Raw genomic sequence first — 14,402 nt, 5'->3', positions numbered from 1 at the left:
GGAGGGCCAGCGCGCGGTGGGGTGAGGCCCACTCACTGTGGATCTCCACGCGGAAGGCCACGCTGGTGCTGCCCGCGGCGTTGCGGGCCGTGCAGCTGTAGTTGCCCCCGTCGGCCGTGCTCAGGGCCCGCAGCTGGAGGAACCTTCCCTGTTCTGGGAACTGGGTGTGGGCATCCGCCTACAGGGTCCCCAGGGTGGAGAGACCCTCCTTAGCACCGGGCCAGGCTGGGCCAGGCACCAGGCAGGGAGGAAACAGGTTCGTGAGGGCGGGGGTGGCGGGGTGGGTGGGTGGGCAGGTAGGGAATGAGCCCCCTGCCCTCGGGCTCTGCCTACTGGGGATGTCGCAGAAGGGACTCATGCTCGCAGAAGACTCGCAAGCTTCGGTCCCCGTTTCAGGGGAGAGCACAGAGAACCTCAGTAACTAGCCCCGGGTCACACAGCCACTACGTGTGGCCTGAAGGTATAACGGGAAGCACACAGATATGCATCAGAAGGCCTGCCTGTAAATCCCAGCCTTGCCTCCGTGTCCCTGTCCGTAGTATGGGGGAGACAACAGTAATAGGAGCAGAGAGCATCAGGAGGGCGGGAACACAAGGTGCCGGCACAGGGCAGTCCCTCAGCACCTGGGATCCAGCCTGGTCAGGGGCCGGAGGGCCACAGAAGGTGGTGGCCCCTGCCTGGCACCCACCTGCAGCAGGATGCCATCTCGGTGCCATTCAATCTCGGGTGCTGGCTCCGCCTCCACCGAGCACTCCAGAACCAGCTGCCCGGGAGCCAGGCCGACCACAGAGCGGGGGCCTCGGGGCCCTATAACGTGCGGGGGGCCTGGGTGGGCAGCAGAGAGGTCATGAGAGATGGACTCGCCCCTGCGGGTCCCATCCTGCCTGCCTCTCCGGCCGCCACCCTGGCATGCCCTACCTTGAACCCTGACCCGGAAGCTCTTCTCCGCTTGGCCGGCGGGGCTCTGGGCCAGGCACGTGTACAGCCCAGCATCGCCCACCTATGGATGGACCAGGGTTAGCAGCTGCCTCTGGCCCCAGCCTGCCCACCTCCTGATCTGGTCTCCTTCCTACACAACTCGGGCCCCACGATTCAGACTCAGGCCGGCTGAGTCTGCCACGCCTCCTTTCCCAACAGGCCCCCTCCCTGGGATGTTCCTTCTCTATCTCCATCTCACCCTTGCTTTGCGGCCAGGGTAAAGCCTGCCTCCTCCAGGAAGTGCCCCTTGACTGCACCAGCCCTCCTCTGGCCCGGCTGGGGAGTGACCCGGTTTCTGCATCAGCCTTGGCCCTGGCCTGGCTGGGAGCTCTCGAGGGCATTGGCCCAGGTGGGCGACCCCCACACGAAGGAAGAGCTCAGCCTAACTGCCAAGTGCTGTGGGGTCCTTCCCTCCTCCTCTCGTCCCCTGCCCTCCCCTCCCCTCCCCTCCGCCAGCCCCAGCCCACAGCAGTGGGGAAGCTGCACCTGTACGTCCTCTACCCGGAGCACCCTACTGCTGTCTGCAGGCCCGCTCAGGGCCTGCCCGTCTTTATGCCAGGTGATGTTGGGCGGCGGGGTGCCCTGGGCATCGCAGCGGAGCTCCAAGGGGGTGCCGGGAGTCAGCAGCAGCTCTGCGGGCTGGCCCGAGTCCTCTATGTGGGGGGGATCTGCAAAACACCCCACCCGGGGTCAGCATGGCGGCTGCACTCAGCGCTGGGTGCTGGGGTGCATCTCCAAGCCCCCACCATCCGGACGCTGACCGCAGAAGGGGCCACCAAAGGCGGAGGGGCGGGGCAGAACACCAGAAACCACGGGCCCATTTGCCTGGGACAGTTATTTGTGCTTTAAAGCCAGCAAGCACACAACAGGCGCTTTGTCTCCGCTCTACAAGATTGGGGGACAGAGCTGAGAAGCAGAGCCCCAGGAGAACGAGGGCCATCCAACCCCCGCGTCGAGGTCAGCGAGGCATCCGGTATGAGCCCGCCCTTCCCCCCAAACCCTGCACCCAGGCAGCCGTCCCTGGGGAGATGCACCAGGGGGCGTCACCTCCCTCGCCACCTTCTCCGACGCCCCCGGGGCCCAGAGACGCTGGTGCAGGGCAGGGGGGGGGGCAGATGACCCACCCATCACCGTCAGCTGGAAATGCCTCCTGGCTTCCCCCGCCTCGCTCACGGCCACACAGGAGTAGGTGCCCGAGTCTCCAGCTCCCGCTGTCTCCAGCTGCAGGCTGGGCCCCTGTTCGAGGCTCTGGGGCAACAAGGGCTCGCCATCCTTCAGCCACGACACTAGCGGCAGAGGGCTTCCCCGGGCTTCACAGGGGAGGACCACCGAGGAGCCGCGGACGACCGCCACGTCATTCTGGAACTCTACCGGCTCCAAGACAGGGGGCACTGTGGAGGGCAAGAGCGGGCACGAGTCCTCGCATGGCCCTCGCCCCTGGACCTTTGCGCAGGCTCTTCTTGTATCAGTCAGAACGCCCTTCTCCTGGACTATTCCCTCTCGTCTCCAGTCCTCAGCGTAGACCTCGCCTCCTCCGGGAAGCCTTCCCTGAACCCCCCAGGCCAGTCGAGGCGGCCTCTTCTGGGCTCCCGTAGCTTCCTCTCTTTCCCCTGCTGTCACTAGTTGCCTGGAATTCCGACTGCCTCTTTACAGAGCTGTTTCCTGCACTGACCCCGCCCCCCCCACCGGTGGCAGGGGCTTCTGCTGCTCACTGTCGCACCCCGGTGCCCAGCAAGGCCCTGGCACACCGCAGGGTCTAACGGCTGCTTGTGGCGTGAATGAATGAGCAACCGAGCGAATCAAAGACTGAGTCTCTGCGTTTGCCCACGGGGCCTGATTCTCACGCCCAAGGCCAAGGGACACATTTATTCCACCCCCCTCCCCCGGTCCGTACCGTGCACCTGCAAGGTGAAATTCCTGTCGGCCACACCAGCCGGGCTTGCAGCCACACAGGTAAAGACGCCAGCATCTGCCAACTGCACCTGGGAAATCCTGAACCCCTCGAGAGGGGTGGAGGCGGAAAGAGGGAGGGGAGGTGGCTCATGAAAACAGTCCTTCTCTTTTCCTGTCTCCCAGTGGCTTGCCTGTCAGAGAGGCAGCTCTGAAACTCACCTGAACGGCCGGCCCCAAACCCCTTCCTCGGTTCCCGGGTGCCCCCAGAATAAAGCCCCAGACTCCCTGGCCCCTGCTGCCTTCTCTGACTCACTTCACCCCGAGGCCAGATTTCCTGCTTTTCCACTTCCACCGGCTGCGCTGTCTCACCCAAGGAGACACCTGCCTGCTGGTCCCCCCCACCCCCGCAAGCCTCCCCCCATTCCTTGAATACACGGACACATGCCCACCTCAGGGCCTTTGAACTTGCTGCTCTAACCCTCTTCCGGTTAGGGAAGCTCCTCCCTACTGAATCAACTCAGCTCCCTCTCTTAACTCCGCCCACCTCTGCTCAAATGTCGCCTTATCTGAGTGCCTATCACCGACCACCCTAAAATACCAGCCTCCACTGCTACCTCTCATTTTTTCTTTCCCCTACTTTATTCTTCAGCATGTGTATCCCTTGTGACATTCTACCCAGTGTCCGCTCTCCTCCCCTGATGAAGCAGCTGCAGGGGCAGAGGTTTTGTTTTGCTCACTGCTCTATTCCCAGTGCCCGGAACTGCACTTGCAAACCGCAGGCGTTCCGTAAGTGTTGAAGAAGGCTCAGAAGCCTTCTTCCAGGAAGCCTTCCCTGATTTTTCCTCCACCCCAAGGCAGGCCGAACTGGAAAGCACCAGATGTCATCACCTGGATCTCTGCCTCCCTCCCTCGGCTGGGAGAACCTGAGGGCAGAGTCCTCTTTTGTCACTGGAGTTCCATTTGGGGGTGGGTCCCCATCACAGACCTCTGTATGCTTGTATGTATTATTTTTATTTGAAAACCGTTCAGATGTGCTCCGAAACCCAAGCTGCCGGGAGACCGTGTCTGGGACCAGCTGGCCCAGGGGCCGGGGAGCCTCCCCCCTACCTGAGGGTGCGGCCCGAGCTGTGGAGGCGAGTGCGTTGGGACAGCGGCAGGGGCAGCCTGTCCTTGAGCCAGCTCACGCGGATGGGCGCGGAGCCCCGGACGGGGCACGCCATGGTCACCAGCTCCCCAGGCCTGCTCACCAGGGTCCCCGAGCCCTCTGCCCACTCCTCGATGGTGGGAGGAACTAGGAGTGGGCAGAGAGGAAAAGTGAGGGGGTTGAGGAAGAGGGTCTGGGTGGGGGAGATGGGATCCTCTCGGGCAAGTTCCAGAAAGCAGCAACCATCTCGTACCGGGTTCTTAGAGCCACACATCGGTGCCAGGAGAGGAAGAAGCCCAGCACAGGGGGGCACGGGCTCACCCCGTGGCTCTCTTCTCACCCACCCCCCTACTCCCCAACTCTCCCGCCGCGCCCCTGGGCCGGGAGCGCTCGTTCCTTTAGTCTAAGAAAGGACGCAGACGCCCAGAGAGGCCGCATGGTGGCCTGGCTCACAGCGTGGACGTGGCTGGGGCTGGAACCAGGTCTCCAGCATCCCGGCCCCGGCATCCCCCCTCCAGATGCCCCCGGTGGAGGCCCCACAGTGGCCCGGCTGCGGCAGCCCCGGGAGGGCAGAGCCGCCCCCCTCCTCGCCCCTCCGCTGCTCACCCAGCACGCTCACTGTGTGCAGCCTGGCGTCCTCCCCGGCCGCGTTGTGGGCCACGCAGGTGTAGGCGCCCGAGTCCTCGGCCCTCAGGCCCTTCAGCACCAGGGCACCGCCGTCCACGTAGAACCTGCTCGGGGCCGGAGAGCCGAGAGCCGGCACGTAAGGGGCTGTGGCTGCTGCTCGGGGTGGGGGGTGGGGATCCGGGAGGACACGGGGCGGGCCTTACCGGAGGTGGGGGCCCACGCCTTGGCCCAGCGGGCCACCATCCTTCAGCCAGGCCACGTCGGGCGGGGGCTGCCCGTCCGCCTCACAGTCCAGCCGCACCTCCTGCCCCTCCAGGACACTGTGCTCCTGCGTGGCACCCGAGCTCCGGATCCGGGGGGCCTCTGCGGGGGTGGGGGGCCATGGTGAGGCGGGGGCCCGCGCGGGGGCTGGCGAGGGGGGAGGGACACGGGGGTGCGGGGCACAGGGTGCAGACGTACCCAGCACGGCCACCACGAAGTCCTTGCGGGCCTCGGCCTGGCTGTTCTCCGCCACGCATGTGTAGGTGCCAGCTTGGGCGGGCTGCAGGCGACTCAGCTGGAGGCGGCCCCCCCGGGAGACCACGCCATGCGCCACGCTGCTCTCTGTGGGACGGAAGGACGTGCCAGGCCCTCACCCGCACGGCCGCACCGCCCCGGGCGCCACCACGGGGCCCCACACGCAAGTCACGGGACTCCTGGAGAAGGCGCACATCCCCCACACTCGCGGGACCCCAGGAACCCTGGCACCGCCCACCCGCTTCTGGGGCTCACAGGGAAACTGAGGCCCAGACAGGGGCAGGGTCTTTTGCTGCCTACATCACAACCTTCCTCAGCTGGGTCTCTAAGGGCCCCGTGCCCCACCCACAGCTGTCCCTACTGGCATTTCTCGCCAAGGTGCCCCATTTCCTTCAGTGTCCGAGACCTGGCCCTCTTCCTGTGGACCCTCAGGGCCCCCCTCCACTCCCGCCCCCGACTCCATCTTTACCCTGCCCGCTGTCACCCACCAGGGCATCCAATCAGGGTAAATCAGCCACTCACTGACCACTTCCGGGCCCCGATGCAAGTCTCACTAGGGGCTCCCCAGGGCCTCTGCTCAGGCTGCACGCACCTGCCCCCCCCCCCCCCCCCTCCAGCCTGGAATGGCCCCCGTCTCTCCAGCCGCACCTCGGCCTGAAGCCTCCCCTGGCTGCCCAGCCCAGGCCGGGCCACCCTCACCCGGGTTCTCAACTGTGCGGCCAGTCTCTCGACACGAAACATACTAAACCAACGACTGCACGTCCGGCTGTCCGCCTGGGGATCAAAGCCGAGTGAGACACGGCCCGTGGCCTCTAGGGGCTCAAAGTGCGGAGACAGCGAGACACGCGGGACCCTGCGCGACCAGCCCTGTGAAGCCCCCGAGGGGGCCAAGAGGGGTCAGGCAGGTCTTAGGAGGGGGTCGGTCTCAGCTGAACCAAGCGGGTATCAACCAGCCAGTAGAGGCACTGGGCGGGGTGGGGGTGGGGGGCCCGGGGTGGGTATTTCCGGGAGGAAACAGCGTGTGCCATGAGAGGAGGTGGAGAATGGGGCCCAGAGAGGTTGCACAACCAGGTGTAGCCCAAAGGGACAGGAGAGCATGAGCCACACGGACACTCGTCCTTAAACATTCACAGCACATCATTCATGAGAGCCCCAAGGGGGATTCAACCCAGACGTCCACCGGCTATGAAAAGGATAGAGCAAATATGATATAGCCCCACAGTGAACAGTCGGCCATAAAAAAGAGAGAAAAACTTGAACTTAAAAGAAAGAACGGGGGCGCCCGGGTGGCTCAGTTGGTGAAGCATCCAACTCTTGGTTTCAGGTCATGATCGCACTGTTCGTGAGTTCGAGCCCTGCATCGGGCTCTGTGCTGACAGCATGGAGCCTGCTCGGGATTTGCTCTCTCTCCTCCCCTCTCTCTGCCCCTTCTCGCCTCTCTCTCTCTCTCTCTCTCTCTCCCCCTCTCAAAACAAATGAATAAACTTAAAAGAAAGAAAGAGTGAAGAACTAACACCCGCTACTACACGGATGGACCCTGGAAACAGGATGCTAAGCAGAAAAGTCAGTCGCAAAAGGTCACACAGTGCATGATTCCACTTGTGTGCAGTGTCCAAGAGCAAGCAAACCCACAGACAGAAAACAGGCCAGGGGCTGCCTAGGGCTGGGGTTGGGGGCAGGTCTGGGGGGGAAATGGGGTTTCCTTCTGGGTGATAAAAATGTCCTAAGATTGATTGTGGGGATGGTCGGTGAATATACTGAAAAGAATGGAATCGTAAGCTTTAAACGGATAAATTGCACAGTATGTGAATCTTGCTAAAGCTGTATTTGAGGGAGGGTCGGGTGGGGGAGACAGAGAGAGACAGAGAGACAGAGAAAAGACAAGGGACCTCCTCAGAGCTGCACTTTGAGATCCCTTCCTCCCCGTCTGGAGACGGCACCAGAGATGTGGACTGGGCCAAGGACCCGTGTGGGGGCTGCTGCCCTCCCGGGGCAGGGGGACCGTGGTGGCCGGAAAGGGAACGGCTACGGGCACCAGAGAGCTGGCTGGCACCAGAGGTGTCTAGCAGCTGACGAAGGGAGGGCTCTGCCGATAGACCTACGGGTGGGTGAGGGGAGAGGGACGAAGGCCTGGACAGGGGGGGTGACCAGCAGCCGGGCCAGACGGAGCGGAGTTGCTGGGGGAAGCAGCAGCTTTGGGGGCCGACGCCAAGCCCAGGGGCAGGCCGGCCGGGCCCTCAGCACCCACCCTGCACCCAACTTGTGGCAGCTGATTGTGGACACAAACGCAGGGAGCCTTTGAGCCCCCACGGGAATGGTTTTCCACACGGGGGCTTCAAGGGCCGATCGGGTCGAAAGACAAATAGGGGTTGGGATGACAGGACCCCGCCGGCCTTTGATTTCGCCAAGGTCGCTGCCATCGTTGTGTCATCGCTGAGAGGGCGGGATGCACTCACCGACAGGCATTCTGTCCTTCAGCCAAGTGACAGTAGGTGCAGGGACCCCGGTCACATCACAGCTCAGCACCAGGGGGCTCCCGGCCACCTGGCTCACTCTCTCTGTCCTGGGGTTCTCAAATGTTGGGGGCACTGCAGGAGAGAAGCCAGATTGCCAGGATCCTAAGATTCCGCGGCCCCCTTCCTTCCGCTCGGGCGGATTAGGGACACTCAACGGGCTCTTCCTTCTGGTTAGCAGTTGACGTGTTATGCTTTGCCATCGGTAGCAATAAAGGTTGCCTCACTCACAGATGTAAACAGAACCAGCAACTGCCTGCGAAGCAGAGCCCAGAGGGGTCCGCTCAGCCCAAGGATGGTGAGTGCCCGGCTGTGAACAGGGCAGACATCACTAATCGATCCCAACACTCTCTCCTGCTCAGCCAGGATGGCGTCACGCGTCCCAGGCAACCGCTACCAGTGGAACAAAAATGGCTGTGCTCGGGATGAAACATCTTTGTCCTCAGGGACCAGACGTTCCCCCCCCCCCCCCCCCGCTTCTCACCACCCGTCAAAGCAGCCAACAGGAGAAGGCTTGAAGCAGCAAACCCGGTGTCGATAAGTTTCAACAGCCGTATTCAATATGGCTCACGGTTGGCTCCACCTGCTACTTGCCTGGTGGGCAGGCTCCTGGCTTTGCCTTCTGGGGCGGACAACTGATGTCCGCCCCCCCCAACCCCCCACCCCCCCCACACGCACCTGTCCTTCCCATCTCGCACAGCAGTTTAGCAGAGTACGGGCTCGCTCAGGTAGAACGACATTTCCCAGTCTCCCTTGCAGCCTGCTGCGGCCAGCGGCCTATATTCCCACTGACGGGATCCGGGCATCACTCGCTCAAAACAAAAATGCTTGCCCTCTGCTCCTGCTCCTTTCTGCTTCCTGTGAACTGGGGCGGGATGCATGTGGACAGGGGCAGTGCCCTAAGGGGCGGGTGGCCGACGGGACGGAAAGATCCCGGGCCCCAGATTACCACTCAGTAATTTACCTACCACTCGGAAGGCCCCGAGCTCCCCCCCCACCGACCCCCAGCCTAGACACTCACCTCTGGGCTTTTGCACGAGAAAGGTAAAGTTCTCTCTCGTTTAATCCACTGGGGTTTGGGGTCTCTTTGTTACACAGCGGAGCTTATACTCTAACTGATACAATACCTGATGCCAAGAAAGTCTGGCTGAGCCTTCATCCTTTACCTCCCTAAAGCGAGCTCCCCCTTTCCCCCCAGCTTGAGCCACATCCAGTCAAATGCCATCTGCGTTCTGTCCTTGGGCTGAGGGAGCAGGCCCCTCAGGGCTCAAACTAGTGGCGACGTGGCCGCAGGGCTCCAACTGCCTGACTCTCCCAGGGCCGTGCTGGGCGCTTTATAGATACACTCACGGCAGCCCGTCAATCGAACGCTCCCTGTCTGCCGACTAGGCAGGTATCACTTTTCCTGCTTTCACCGGAAGATAAACCCAAGGCTCAGAGGAACCAAGGCGCCCTGCTGAGCCCCAGAGAGCAAGTCAACAACAGTCCTGGGCTTTTCAGTGCCGTATCCTGTGCCCTAAGTACGCAGGGCCACTGACTCTTTCTACCTACTGCCCCTCCCATCCTTGGCGGCCCTGTGGGCTGCCAGGGGGTCCCACGGCAATGCTCTCAGGCTGGTCCCCAGCTTACCCTGGACAGTGAGGACAAACGTCCGCATGGCTTCCCCCGCGGTATTGCTGACTCTACAGCTGTATAAACCTTTATCCGACACCTGGGACAAAAAGAGCACGCGGTGATGGTGTGCACGAGGCTGGGAGGGGGATACCTAGGGCCCCCCAAAACACCCAGGCCTCAGACCCTTCTGGAGAAGGGACTCCCCACATATGCTGGTCCCGCCTGGGAAGCCGAAGAGGAGACAGGACCCGCTGGCCTTTCCCAAGAGCCTCGAGAAGCAGGAGGGTTGTTGGAGGGTGAGTGCATAGGTTCCGGACCCCCACCCGCCCCTGGGCCTGCACATCAGCGAAGCCCGGAGGAAAAAGCCCCTCACGGCGGGGGGACAGAGCTGGGCCAGGAGACGGGAGCCCAGCAAGGTTTCCCAGAGGAGCAGCAAATATCCATCCAACAAACACTTGTGAGCGTCTAATCCACACCAGGGAGGGTGGGCAGAGCAGGCTCCCAGAGGGTCGCAGCCAGGGGGGCCTGGAGAAGGCTTCTAGATCCCAGGGAAATGGAGGCAGGTGCCGGGGCACGGACGGCTCAAGGTCGGTTCAGGGCCAGCTCTGGCGCCCCGTGCTCTTCTCACACCACCTGCCCCGCAGGCTGCTAAGCAACTTGGTGCGAGGCCCTGTAGACTAAGGAGGTGTCCGTCCCTACACCCTGCCACGCAGCTGCCTGACCCTGCCTGCCTCCTGGGCTCACCAGGACCGGGCCCCACGACCACCCAGTGCCGCCCATGCCTCGGGGCCGCTCACCTGGGTGTCCTGGACCTCCAGCCTCTGCCCACCCAGCAGAGCCCGGGTGCGCTGCGTCGGGACCAGGGGCTGCCCGTCTTTAAGCCAGGTCACGGTCGGCTCAGGGAGTGAGTCGGTCTCACAGCTCAGGACTGCTCTGTCCCCAGCCCGGACCAGGATCGCATCCTGGGGGCCGCCGGGAGCCTGCCTGAAGGTGGGGGGCACTGGGAAAACAGGTGAGCGGACTGAGGCACAGCAGCCTTCCCGGTGTCCTCCCTGGTTCCAGCCAGGGGAGACAGCCGACGGAGGCCCACAGGGGTCACGCAGTGGAGCCGGCCCCAGGGATGACACAGACCCGGGGAGCGGGGGGACAAGAGTCCAGGTCCTGGGAAAAGCCTCCTGCCCTCTCTGGGCCTCAGTTTCTTAGATGGGGAGATCCTCCGATGGCCTTCCTGGGCTCTTTGCTGCACGGGGCAGGCCCTGGCTGGGTCAGAGCCCCCCATGGGGGTCCCCCACAGCCCACGTCCCTCCAGCAAAGCAGCACAGAAGCCCCCACCCCCGGCCGTGAGCCCACAGGAGCCGCCACAGGGCACACACAGCAGGTGAACACCGCGCTAATAAATCAACCGGCCCCGGGGTTAGATGGAAACCTCCAGTGAGCTCTGGGTCATGACGACTTGGGCCAGTTTCTCCCCAAGAGGAGTCTGAAGACCAGAGGCCCCGACAAAGGCCGCATGCCGAGAACCTCGGATCAATCAGCTTGGGAAGGGCCCCTCCTGGGCCAGCCCCCCCGCGGCTGTCCTGCTGTCCCCTCCTCGACCTCGGGGCTCATGGCGTGCCGGGTAAGCAGTCACAAACCATCCTTGTGCCAACCGTCACCTTACAGACGGGAGGCCTGAGGCTCAGAGAGGGAACGCGACTTGCCCCAGATCACAGAGCAACGAAGCGCACAGGTGGGTCTCAGACGCAACGTGTCCAACTCTACAGGCCAGGATGTTACCCACCCTGCTGCCCAGAGAGGGTGCAGGGCATCCCAGGCTCCCCCTGGGGCCGGCTGCCCCCTTTCCTGGCTGTGCCGCCTCAGCGTGTGGGGCCGAGGGCTCACTGAAGGAGTGGGGGACAGGCAGGACGTACCCAGCACGCTAAGCTGCACCAGCTTCTGGTCTCGGCCGGCGGCGTTGAGGGCCTCACACATGTACATCCCGGAGTCTGACGGCTGCGTCCTGGCCAGCTGCAGCGTGTGGGTGCCTGTGTGGGGGGACCCGGCCCCTCGCACCAGCAAATAGGCCCCGGGGCCCCGGCCCACAGTCCCCAAGTCCTCCCAGACTCCCGGTCCACACCGGGTTTGGGGAAGCAACTCTGACTCCCCACACAGCCTCAGCCTGGGCTCCAAGCCTCAGTTTACCCACCAGGCCGGAGGAAGATCTCTTTTCCCGGGGAGACGGCCTGCCCGTCCCGGTACCACGTGACCTCAGGGCTCGGGTGAGCATGGACGTCACAGGACAGGGAGACGCTGCTGTTGACCGTGGCAGTGACCTGCTCCAAGCTTGGGCCTGTGATTCGTGGTGGGGCTGTCCCCGCAGCCACCGAGAGAAAGAAAGACCCATGAGAGCGCGTTCGGGTCGGGGGGGCAGGGAGCCACAGAGTGGAGCACGGCCCTTCGGAACTCCTGGCGCCTTGCCTCGGTGCATCTTTAAGCACGGCTGTGCAGTCAAGACTATTTGTCACGACTACCCCACGGATGACGACACAAGGCTCAGAGATCAGGGAGGAAGCAGGGGCTCAGCCCGGCTCACCTTGTACCCTGAGGGTGAAGAGCTTCTCCGAGGAGCCCGCCGGGTTCTCGGCCACACACATGTAGCTGGCAGCATCGGCCACCTCGGCCGTGGAGACCTGCGGGCACAGGGACAAGGTGCCCGGGAGACACCACGGGCCTGTGGGCTCTGGGCTCCCCCAGGAAGGACCGTGAGGGCCCCTTTGTCTGCCCGCCGCCTCTGTCTGCACGGAGCAGTGCTCGAGGGGCACCCCCCCACCCACGTCCGTCAAGGGCTCTTTGGGACATTCGGGGCACAGCGTGAGCTTGGTGCTAGGTGATTCCCTATAGCAAACTAGATGGTGACAACCATCCCCCCCCAACCCCAGCCCCGAGCAGGGCCGCTCCGTGCTGTGCTGGGCACCCGTACAGCTGTGCCTGGATCTGGGTGACCGAGGGTGCCGGGCCCAGCTCTGTGAGGGTCACGCGGCTTTCCTGCCGCGTCGGGTTCCAGATGTGGCACACGTATGTGTCCTCTGCGGGTACTCCGTGTGGCCCTGGGCTGCCAGCGAGCTCCTCACGTAGGATTATTTGGTGGGCAGAACTTAATCCCAGGGGCTCCAACACGCTCTCGGGCAAAGAGCCTCGTTTGGCACAGATAACGTCAGCTCCTTGGTCCCCGGACCAGCAGGACTGAGTCACGGGGGACGTCCTCACCTGCAAGACGCGCCCGTCCTCCAGGACCTGCAACCGTGGGCTCGGGGAGAAAGGCAGCCCGTTCTGGAGCCATGAGATGGCGGGCACGGGGTTGCCCAGGGCCGGGCACTGGAGGCTGACGGTGCTGCTGGCGTTGACCGTCACCTCCTCCACCAGCTCCTCTGTGTCACCCAGGATCACAGGTGGGGCTGGGGGTCAGAGAGAGCAGGTTGAGGAGTGGGCAGCCTGCCTGGGAAAGGTCGCTGGGGTAGGGGGGCGGGTGTGGAGGTGAGAGCAGCCCGTGGCGCCAGGCTCCGGCTGGGGATCCCTGTGCCCTACCGGCCAAGCCCCCCTTCGGCGCCACAGCTAGGGACCCTGGGGCACAGGGACGGACGCCCGTGATTTGCCCAAGGCGACAGAGCCACTTGGAATCTGCCCCCAGTCCAAGGTCGTGTGCCTTATGTTATCAACCTCTCGGTACAGCAGGACTGGCTATGCACTCTGCCTTGAGCCCCTACGGCAAGGAGCCCCTCCCCACCCCCTGCCATGGGCCCTGCAGACCCAGACCCCCCCGGGCCCCAGGCCTGCCACTCACTCAGCACAAGCAGCTGGTAGTGCAACCAGTCCTCGCCCACCTCGTTGGAGGCCTTGCATGAGTATTTCCCGGCATCCTCTGCACGCACCAGGGGAATCTGCAGGACCCGACCTCCTGCGGGGACACAGGACCGAGACCTGAACGAGGGCAAGGAGGCCCGCTCTTTCCCCTGGAGGGGACCTGGGAGACGTCCCTAGCCCACCTCCTCGGAGATAAATGGAGGAGAATCAGCCTGCCCCGCCTGCGGGGTGCCGGGCCCTGGGCTGAGCATTTTCCCGGCCTCTGACTCTGTGTGCTAGGACCACTCCCATCTCACAGATGGAAGGACTGAGGCTTCCCAAGAGTGCCCGGCGGCGCTGAGCCCAGCTCCGTGATGAAGGCAGAGGGAGGGGGCAGAGAGCTGGGCAAAGGTCCAGGCGTTGGCTTTTCGGAGGCGAGGAGGCAGCTCTTGGGCTGTGGTGATTGCGGGGGAGGGGGAAGCGGGGGGCTGGGGGTGTCACCTGGGACTCTGTGATCAAGAGACAGCCAGCGCCAGATCCTGGCATCTATGGAGGGGGCTAGCGATGGTCTCCAGCGGAGCAGGGTTGGGGTCACTATGAGTTCAGGAGTCTGGGTTGGGGGATCGCTGGCCCAGGCTGTGGTGTGCTTGTGGCCAGGGTCAGAAGCAGGGGCTTGTTACCTACAGAGCTGGGGACAGTAGCTAGGACTGCAGAAACAGTGGCTGCATTTTGGCGTGGTGGGGGGGGAGGGGCGGGGGGGTCACTTGATACGTAAAGTTGATCTATGGTCAGGTTCAGAATTAAGGTCCACCTGTGGCCACCACCACCATGTGCCCATGCTTAGGGGTCGGTGGCCAGGGTCAGAGGGCAGTGGTAGGGTTGGGGGTTAATGGCTAGGACCAGGGGATCAGCTGATGGCTGGGATTAACCTCTGGTCGGGACCTGAGGTAGGAATCAGCATGTGACTGAGCTCACTGTGTACCCAGGATCTGGATCAGTGTCCAAGTCCAAGGGCAGTAGCCGGGCTGAGGGGTCAGTCCGGGGGTTTCTGACAGCGATAAGCAGCTTCAGTAAGCATCGCCTCTCGTCCGTCTCCAAGAGGCTGTCTTCTTTTGCGAGCACCAAAGTACGACCCTTGGAATGGCCCTGTTCGTCTAGAGGCCTGGGCTCCCCCAGCCAGCCCCACCATCGCCCCTGGCCTGGCAGGACACAGGCCAAATCCTACGTTGAAAGGTCACATGATCTCCCCCCTGATGAGACGATACAGGGCTCCGTGCCTGGACTCCCACCCCCCGCCC

General features: G+C 63.5%; 1 protein-coding gene across 1 annotated transcript in view; it reads right to left on the bottom strand.

Annotated features, from left to right (window-relative positions):
- HMCN2 (hemicentin 2) overlaps nt 1-14,402 on the bottom strand; it is a gene marked incomplete at its 5' end in the record, with an annotated part of 149,849 nt that overhangs the window by 29,523 nt on the left and 105,924 nt on the right. The window contains 18 exons of the mRNA XM_040481195.1: nt 37-178; nt 689-825; nt 919-1,000; nt 1,465-1,646; nt 2,103-2,369; nt 2,873-2,970; nt 3,979-4,162; nt 4,622-4,746; nt 4,846-5,005; nt 5,102-5,245; nt 7,615-7,746; nt 9,301-9,382; nt 10,083-10,285; nt 11,196-11,309; nt 11,471-11,632; nt 11,858-11,954; nt 12,532-12,719; nt 13,106-13,219. Of these exons, the coding sequence (XP_040337129.1) occupies nt 37-178; nt 689-825; nt 919-1,000; nt 1,465-1,646; nt 2,103-2,369; nt 2,873-2,970; nt 3,979-4,162; nt 4,622-4,746; nt 4,846-5,005; nt 5,102-5,245; nt 7,615-7,746; nt 9,301-9,382; nt 10,083-10,285; nt 11,196-11,309; nt 11,471-11,632; nt 11,858-11,954; nt 12,532-12,719; nt 13,106-13,219 (2,613 nt within the window). The remainder of the gene's footprint in view (nt 1-36; nt 179-688; nt 826-918; nt 1,001-1,464; nt 1,647-2,102; nt 2,370-2,872; nt 2,971-3,978; nt 4,163-4,621; nt 4,747-4,845; nt 5,006-5,101; nt 5,246-7,614; nt 7,747-9,300; nt 9,383-10,082; nt 10,286-11,195; nt 11,310-11,470; nt 11,633-11,857; nt 11,955-12,531; nt 12,720-13,105; nt 13,220-14,402) is intronic.

Source organism: Herpailurus yagouaroundi, unplaced genomic scaffold (genome assembly GCF_014898765.1).
Source record: "Herpailurus yagouaroundi ecotype Mexico unplaced genomic scaffold, PumYag 160, whole genome shotgun sequence".
Classification (NCBI taxonomy): domain Eukaryota; kingdom Metazoa; phylum Chordata; class Mammalia; order Carnivora; family Felidae; genus Herpailurus; species Herpailurus yagouaroundi.
This window is presented reverse-complemented; position numbering and strand designations above follow the sequence as displayed.